The 9320-nt window shown below is 45.8% G+C and overlaps 1 protein-coding gene across 1 annotated transcript in view; it reads left to right on the plus strand.

Annotated features, from left to right (window-relative positions):
• The window catches only part of thbs1b (thrombospondin 1b), a 29392-nt gene extending 20516 nt beyond the window's left edge, over positions 1-8876 (plus strand). The window contains exons 15-20 of the mRNA XM_070446752.1: positions 5394-5628; positions 5906-6133; positions 6965-7236; positions 7365-7462; positions 7668-7807; positions 7968-8876. Of these exons, the coding sequence (XP_070302853.1) occupies positions 5394-5628; positions 5906-6133; positions 6965-7236; positions 7365-7462; positions 7668-7807; positions 7968-7975 (981 nt within the window). The 3' untranslated portion in view covers positions 7976-8876. The remainder of the gene's footprint in view (positions 1-5393; positions 5629-5905; positions 6134-6964; positions 7237-7364; positions 7463-7667; positions 7808-7967) is intronic.
• The last annotated feature ends 444 nt before the right edge of the window (positions 8877-9320 follow it).

Below are 9320 nucleotides of genomic sequence, written 5' to 3' on the forward strand. Positions count from 1 at the left end.
GCCAAGTCATCTCTTAATATCTTCCTCCTCTTCCCTCCGCCACTCCTCCTCCCCCTCCATCTTTTCATCATTGGAACTCGAATCCTTATTTTTTACAGCTGTAACCAGCTGTTCAATTGGCGTTCCGCCGCGAACGCTGGGTCACTTCGTCGTGTTAGTAGCACGATGTCGGTGCAGGGCACTTGCAGGAGTCCTTCCTTTTTCTGCGTCTGACACCACTATAAGCCTGGTTAACATTATTGAGGTTTGCTACAAACAAGTTAGCTGGAATATAAAATTATTGGAGTCCAATATGAGAACGATGCATCGCGGCTGAGGAAGGCACGTGGCGCGGCTCAAGTGAAGAGTGGCTGGTTTTCAAGATTGGACTCTCAATTTAATGATTTAAAATTTCCCAGCTGATAGAAGCTGACCTTGGATGTGACATGATAGCCTGGTATCACAAGCTTAAATAAAGGATTGGAGTCCAAATAATAAAAGATGAGGGAGGAGGCAGTGGGGGTAGGAGAGAGGAGGAGATTTGAAGAGATGATTGGTTGAACACACACGCATGAGTACATATGCTGGATAACTTAATACAGAAATAGTCGAGTCCCCATCATCAATGCAAACCAGATCGGGCGCGAGGCATGGAATGATCATTCGATATGAGACTGAATTGGTTGAACGCTGTTACACGCTGGAAATTACCAACTGAGCCATCACTGTCGACGCCTTCCCATACTAGCTCTTTGTCCATCATATCCACCACTTCTCTGTCTGACCACGCCCTGATCAGTCCTCTTCGCTACCTGGTTACGTTGCCTCCCACTCTAGTAGTCTCTTCCTCCACGGACCATCCTACTCGCTCCCTGCCACTCCCTCCTCTTCCATTTCTTCTCTATACTCTTACACTCTCCCACCAGCTCCTCCTCCCTTTTTTATAAATAGCGCATCTCTCACAGAGATTTCGCATTTCCACCATCTTTAAGAACCTGTCAAGATAATTGTGCGTGGATATCAGAGTGTGTTAAATCGCTGAACTGACCAATATGCAAGCACGAACACTCCTAGACATCCCCCTTCGTCATACCTCCTCCGTACCCTTTGTCGGTTTCCCTCACATAGGTCAACCTAAACCTCTAGTGACACATACTGCCCCTAATCTTCCCCACCATCTCGGCTCCTGCGTAACACCAGAGGTAGGGCCTGGATCTTCACTGTAACAACAGACTGGAGGAAAGGGGGGGACTATTAGCCGGTAGCTAGATGACAGTATCCCCTGCGAAGAACGGTGAGTCGCAGGCTGATCGCCTGCAGTGCTCTGTGGCAGGACATAACAGCACATGTACAACAGAGTTTTTAGACACTGACTTGGCCATCGAGCAGTTAGGCAGGAACCGGCCGTGGATGGAGGCGCAGGAAGGGAAGGATGCAAGCCTGCACGGAATATGGAATGTAGGAGCGCATTGGCATATGAAGAGAGTGAAATACTATAGCGCGAGTAATTGAGGACGTGAAGATGGGATTGGACGCGATAAGGTAAGGAGGTATGAGCGATCTTGCGCGTTATATTTCCTATCTCGATCCCTCAGTTGTGAGGACCTTTCTCCGTATGATCAGTGTAAGAGGAGTCGAAGTGTGATGACATTTGTACTTAGTGCAAACAAAGGTCTAGTGTCTAGTCTAAGGGTGTATACTCTTGGCCTCTAACCAGTCTACGTGAAACAGTCCTAGTGTCTTCTCTTCGGCACAGTCTCACTGTGAAAACATGATTAGTGATTATCAGTGAATAGTCCAGCAGTCTAGTGAAACTAGTCTAGTGATACAGTCTGGGAGTAGATACAGTCTAGTGAAATTAGCAGGTCACTAAGGAAGGACATTGCAGTCTTAAGTGAATACAGATCTAGTGATCAAAGGTTCGGGTGATTATCAGTTCTTAGCTGTTAAATGGGTTCACATGAGTGATACAGGGTGTTTTAGTTGATTACTATCTGGTACTCATAAGTGTTGAATCAGTCTCGCTTAGTATACAGTTCTAGTGTAGGCTGTAGCGGAGTGAATTCGGTTCTCGATGGCGATACGCATGTTGAAGATAGGAACAGTACTTTAGTGATAGTCGGACGTCTACGATAGACATGTCTCGAGCTGATTACGAAAGCATCTTAGTGCATGACGTCTGTGTTGGATTCGGCCATAGTCTACTTTTGGATCGATACAGTCGGGTGAACACGCGTGGGACGTGAATCAAAGACAGTCTTAGATTGGAATTCACAGATGGTCTTATCCCGCTGAGGAACCACACAGATCAGGAGGTAAGCGTTCGATACAAGGACTATCGGGGATAACCCCATGGCTCGAGGTCATCTAGACATCTGTGGCGTAAAAAACAGGGGAGTCCTCTGGATCCAGGTACGATCGAGTCAAAGCTCTAGTGGAAGTCTAGTGATACAGTCTAGTAAACAGTCTAGTGAAACAGTCTAGTGAAACGCTCTGGTAGGTCAAAAACAGTTCTCTAGTGACCACAGTCCTGGTAATCAGTTCGAGTGTGGAAGATGAGTTTTAGTGATAGACGCGCACATTGGGTTTTGAGTATGGAAAGATGTCTAGTGATACTATGGGTTCTGTGGTGATGCGAGTGGCTAGGTGGGAAACATGTGATGAGTGAGGACGAGTCTAGTAAGAACAGTCTATGGTAGTAGGATACATCAGTCCTCGGGTATAAAATCTTGGCAGTCTAGTAACTCGAGTGCTAGTGGGAATGTGCTAGTGAAATGTGGCAGTGTGAGTGGTCGGTGAACGAGTCTTGATGGTGATAATGGTCTAGTAAACAGTCTAGTGAAAGCAGTCTCTAGATGGACCAGTCTACGTAAATACAGTCTCGTAGAAGTGGACTATGTTCTTATGGTAAGGTCGTCTATTGTGGTAGAGGTGGCAGGGCTGGTAGATATTAAGCAGTCATATGTAGAAATAGTGCCTAGTGTTTGATACAGTCTTTAGGTGGGAAACATTGTCTATGTGAGACAGTCTCATGTTGGATGACTTGTTGCGTAGTAAGAAGCTAGAGGTCTGTGTTGATGACTCAAGTCTAGAATACGAGTGACCTATGTGGTGAGTATCAGATGTCTAGTTGTGTGTTGTGGTGTGTGTTTGTGTGTGTGCGTTGTGCGTGTTGTCGTGTGGTGTGTGGTGGATGTGTTGTGAGCGAAGTGCCACAACGCATGGTCAGTGGTTGTGGTGGTTTTACCAAGCGGACTAGTGGTCTATACGGATCATGGGCTCGCCATCATGCGGTCCAGGTTCTGTTGTGGTCTGGCTGTGGTCCACGTGGTAGACGTGCGGGCGAGTTGTGTCTTGCTCAATGTATGGAGTAATGAACTCGGGTTTTGGACCAATGGAGACTTGGTGTCGTGTATGTCGGATGAGTTGTGTGGGATGAGGTGAAGGTGAGGAGAGAACGGCGTTGTTGTAGATGTGTGGAGCTTTCTTGTAGTGAGTGCAAGGAATAGGTAAGCCGTTCCATTCTTTGTGAAAGTCTATAGTATAGATCGATGCTTTGCAGCTCTCGCGCTCTCGCGCTCTTTTTGTGTTTGATAAAGCTGGCCTCTGTGTCGACGCAAGACTTCCGCAGTAACGCGTACGGGGTATATGCTTATAAAAGACATGGACTGTTACGAGGCTTTAACCTTGACCGCTCTGTGTGTTCTGGATAGTGTGATGGCTCTGGAGACTGCGCAGGATGAGTTAAGCACTTTGGAGTCTTTCACGCTGAGTTATGGTAAGAGTCCTGTCTTTGTGAAGTTTGTTGTGTGTGTTTTCGGGATGGACCATGTAATCGTGATGGAAATTTAGAGTTATCAAATTTGCGTCTCTGGGAGTGTGTGGGGTGTAATGGTTTTTGTGGGTGTGCCTCGTGGAGGGAATAAGTAATCAGTGGGAAAGGGACTGTATGGTGTGTGAGTTATTATCTTGGTTTGGACTGGATTGTGGTCGGATGTTTGTGTGGTGGTTCTTTACTAGATGTTGTGGATTTTGGTGGTAGACCTCTCTGCATTAGTTGCGGTCGCTTCGTAGTGAGTTGTGATGCCGTAGATTGTTTTTGTAAGAGAGACGATCGGGTAGCTTCTATTAGTTGTTATGGCAGGACATGGGTTTGAAGAGTATAGGGATGGACGACTAAGGGGGTTTGAGTCTCACATCTCCGTCGGATATGGGTTTCCAGCAGAGCAGGGCGTTTCGTCGTCTTCACCGTTGGTGTGGTTCTGTGGATAGTACGGGTCATGGTCGAGAAGTTGGGTGTTGCTTAGTTGTATAGGAGGTTTTATTCAGAACTCTGTGTCGCTCGTATCCTCTATCGCTCTGGTCTATAAGTGGTGCTTGGTAGATTGTGCATTGTTGGGGTGTTATTGAATTTCACGGATTTTGGACATGGTGTTTAGTTTGCGAGTGGCAGTAGAGTGAGCGACGCGAGAGATGTAGAGTAGGGAATGGGTAGAGGGGAGGGGGGATAGAGAGTGAGGGGGAGAGAGAATGACGCATTCTATGCTGTTAGGGAAGCCAGAGTAGAGGGTGGCACAAGAGGGGGTAAACGCGCAGAGAAGAGCACCGATCAGAATAAATGGATAAGAAGAGAGAGAGAAAGCGCCGGCCACTAAGGGACGAGTACTCATTCATGTCAGGTGTTTCACCGCCTCACAGATGTAGAGTTAGAGAGGATGGGAGAGTTATTGCAGCTTCATGGTAGAGGGCTTCGCAGATGTAGGTAGCAGAGTTACTTCATGCAACACGGAGGAGGGAGGATTGATGAATAGGACCACCGGCTATTAGTGGTGATGCAGGAGAGAGAGAGAGAGCAGACACAGATGCAGCATTGCAGGGTCGAGAGAGGAGTGGTGGGCTGATGGCAACGCAAGAGAGAGAGAGCAAGACAGAGCCTACTGGACAGAAAGAGAGAGAGAGCACAAGTTCAGTTTACTAGAATCGATTACCCAGTGTCCACTGCTGCAGGAAACATCTCTGACAATGATATATTCATTTCAGAATGTTGTGCTTTTAATCTTGCCTGTGTCTTGTGTACCTTGCAGAGAAAGAAGGGTGGATGAAAGTGAGTCTTATATTTAGGCCCCAATCCTAAATATAAGGTTAGGACTAGCGTATTACACTGCACTCAAGATTGGTTGAACAGCTGGTACAGCTGGAAATAAAAGGATTGGAGTCCAATATGAAAAGATGGGGGGAGGAGGAGATATTGAAGAGATGATTGGTTGAACAGCTGGTACAGCTGGAAATAAAATGAGCATCTGCGAGTAAGTGTCATCATAATTGCTACCGTTAGTTGCCCGTAGGCACAGATCTAGGATCAGCTCACCTTCCCCATTTCTTAAACCTACATCAATCTCCATTTAACTCTACAGGTTGACTCTGATGACGACCGTGTGGGAGATAAGTGTGACAGCAACCAGGACATCGATGAAGACGGCCACCAGAACAACCTGGACAACTGCCCCTACATCCCCAACGCTAACCAGGCCGATCACGACAAAGACGGAAAGGGAGACGCTTGCGACCACGATGATGACAATGACGGGATCCCAGACGAGAAAGATAACTGCAGACTGGCCTTCAACCCTGACCAGATCGACTCCGATGGTGAGTGGCTCTAGAAGAGAGGAAATCTTAAGCAAAATATAGACTGAAATCTTTAGCATAATCTTCAGAGTTGAGCACCCTTTTCAACTGATCAATTGGCTTAACAATTAGGTGGTTACTTGAATCAGTTTTGTTACTGCTTGCCTATAACAAACACCCTTTGCATCCTATAGCTCTTCAAGACCAGGATTGATGACCGGGGACATGCATGATATCAGTGTTATTAATCTACTTAATGGTAAGACGTGTTATTTATCAAGTCTTCTATCTCGTCCAGGTGATGGTCGAGGAGACGCTTGCAAAGACGACTTTGACCAAGACAATGTGCCTGACATCTACGACGTGTGTCCGGAGAACTTTGACATCAGCGAGACCGACTTCAGAAAGTTCCAGATGGTTCCCCTGGACCCCAAGGGAACGTCCCAGATCGACCCCAACTGGGTGGTCAGACATCAGGGCAAAGAGCTGGTCCAGACCGTCAACTGTGACCCTGGCATTGCTGTTGGTGAGTGGATTGGTTGGATTGGTTGGTTTGGTTGATTTGGTTGGTTGGGTGGGTGGGTGGTGGAAGTAAGATGGATTGGTTTAATTGGTTGGTTTGGTTGGTTGGGTGGGTGAGTAAGATGGATTGGTTAATTGGTTGGTTTTGGTTGGGTTGGGTGGGTGAGTAGTGGCTTGGTTATATTGGTTTGGTTTGGTTGGGTGGGTGGGTGAGTAGATGGATTGGTTAATTGGTTGGTTTGGGTTTTGGGTGGGTGAGTAAGATGGATTGGTTTAAATTGGTTGGTTGGGTTGGTTGGGTGGTTGGGTGGGTGAGTAGATGGATTGGTTAATTGGTTGGTTGGGTTGGTTGGGTGGGTGAGTAGAATGGATTGGTTATTGGTTGGTTGGGTTGGTTGGGTGGGTGGGTGAGTAGATGGATTTGGTTAAATTGGTTGGTTTGGTTGGTTGGGTGGGTGAGTAGATTGGATTGGTTAATGTGTTGGTTGTGTGTTGGGTTGGGTTGAGTAGATGGATTGGTTAATTGGTTGGTTGGGTTGGTTGGGTGGGTGAGTAGATGGATTGGTTAATTGGTTGGTTTGGTTTGGTTGGGTGGGTGAGTAGATGGATTGGTTAATTGGTTGGTTGGGTTGGTTGGGTGGGTGAGTAGATGGATTGGTTAATTGGTTGGTTTGGTTGGTTGGGTGGGTGAGTAGATGGATTGGTTAATTGGTTGACTGGTTGTGTGGATGGCTTGATTGTTACATTCTATGCTTTGGGACATCTCAAAATAACCCAACCCTAACTAAAAAAGACCATCCTCTCACTCTCATCTTCTCTGTTTCTCCATTCCCAGGTTTTGATGAGTTCAACTCTGTGGACTTCAGTGGTACCTTCTTCATCAACACAGAGAGAGATGATGACTACGCCGGCTTTGTGTTCGGCTACCAGTCCAGCTCCAGGTTCTACGTGGTGATGTGGAAACAGATCACACAGACCTACTGGAACAACAAACCCACCAAGGCTCAGGGATACTCAGGACTGTCCATCAAGGTGGTCAACTCCACTACTGGACCTGGAGAGCACCTCAGGAACGCTCTCTGGCACACTGGCAACACCACAGGACAGGTAAGAAATAACCCCTATCGTCTTGCATGCCTGAACACATACCCACACACACATAGGAAAAAACCTTCAGGAGTAATGGGTGACTACGCCATCTAACTTTAACCCTACGTTTCTTCTTTCTTCTGTAGGTGAAGACTCTTTGGCACGACCCTAAGAACATTGGCTGGAAAGACTTCACAGCCTACAGATGGCACCTGATCCACAGACCAAGAACAGGACACATCAGGTAAACACTGAAGCCTTGGCCTGGTGGAGATTTATGAGATTGAGAATGTCTACACAAACACGTGTACACATGACTTACTTGATTTTAAAACCTTTTTACTCCTTGGAGAACATTGGTCAAACTGCTTATAGACTTTCCATAATGGCTGTGTTTGTATCGTAACATAGTTTATCTCACAAATCTTCTTATTGTATCTTTGTTTCAGAGTGGTCATGTACGAGGGGAAGAAGATCATGGCTGATTCTGGGAGCATATACGACAAGACGTACGCAGGCGGAAGACTAGGCCTCTTTGTCTTCTCCCAAGAGATGGTGTACTTCTCAGACCTCAAGTATGAATGCAGAGGTACGAAACAATTAACTTTCCATGTCTTACTAGAACTCCAACAGCAATTGTTTAGTGACATTTCTTTCACAATAGACCTACGTGAAGTACCTAACCACAACKCAACGCTTTCTCTTAACCTAATGCCTAACCTTGTGTCCTTTGTGTTTTTTCTTTCCAGATGCATAATTGCACGGAGCAAGAAGCTCTTGGAACAATGCACCTTTCTGTATAAATATGAACAATATGTATTCAGATGAAAAGTCCAGGGATAGTTTTTTTTTCTGCTCCTCTTTCTTCTGCGGCACGCACACTGGTGGCACCGAGGGGTAGGGCCTGGTGTGGTCAGCCTCAGGGTAAATTGACACTGGTTGGACAGAGAACCATTTGCTTTGCCTGAACGGGAGACCGACCAATGTTACCAACCAACGTTACCAACCAACGACACCGACCGGCCGATCTCTCTCTGATCTTAAAGACCTCATTCAGCTCTGCGCAGGAGAGGCTCCCTATAGTCGACTATGCACTTCCATACCTTTACATCTCTCTCTCTCTCTCTCTCTCTTAATATCCATCTCTCTTTTTCTGGAATGGACGTCCCAAAGAAAGACCATGTGATGTTCTGTTTATAAAAAAAACAGATCTACCCGGATGTAGATTCTGGACGATACGACTCTGAGGAAGTGGTTTTTTTGGGGCTCAGAGGAGGAAGAAAGCAATAAGACTTTTTTCACATTAAGTTTTGTAAGGAAAGGGCTTGTGGCCATTGAAAGTCAGCTGCGTAACAACAAGATATGGAGGGACGGTAACTTTGTGTGGATGTATGTACGTTTATGTGTTTAAATAAGAAGAAAGTGCTTGCTTTTACCCTTCTATATGCGTACCCTTAGAGAAAAGTGTTTCAGAGACGAAAGGAAACAAACCGAAATTAAAATGAGCCAAAATATTTTGGGTCAAATACAGGATTGCTTGTAGGCTTTTATGGCTGGCATTAGATTGATACTGTGTTTCAGTTGAAAGTGAACACAGTATAACTCAGGGTAAGATGGGAGCGACCATCTTAGCATTGCAGAAATGACATGGGAGGGCCATGTAAAAAAGAAATGACATGGGAGGGCCATGTAAAAAGGGCATTTCCAGAGCCAGTAAGCCCAAGACATTCTGTCTATTAAGACACGTGTCATTTTGAACATTAAATGTTCCAAATATTCAGTATGTATTTATTTTCCAAAATCTAAAAATATATAATTTTGAGTAAGATTACAAAACGGGGATCTCCCTGATCTTTAGAGGCTTTACACTTGAAATTTAATTTATTAACTCTTGCCTACAGTGTAGGTACCAAACAATTACAATACTTTGAGAACGTGAGAGATTCCCCCAGTGTTCCAACGAGTCAGTCAAACTGGTGTCTTTGGTGTCAAAAGTGGGATTCTACTCTCCTCCCCCTCTCTCTCCCTATAAGGAAACCGTTATAGGGGTTAGAATCCAGCCATGGTTAGAGCTAAGGCTCCTGAATCAGTGTGGTATGTAT

This window comes from Salvelinus sp. IW2-2015, linkage group LG14 (assembly GCF_002910315.2).
Source record: "Salvelinus sp. IW2-2015 linkage group LG14, ASM291031v2, whole genome shotgun sequence".
Lineage (NCBI taxonomy): Eukaryota > Metazoa > Chordata > Actinopteri > Salmoniformes > Salmonidae > Salvelinus > Salvelinus sp. IW2-2015.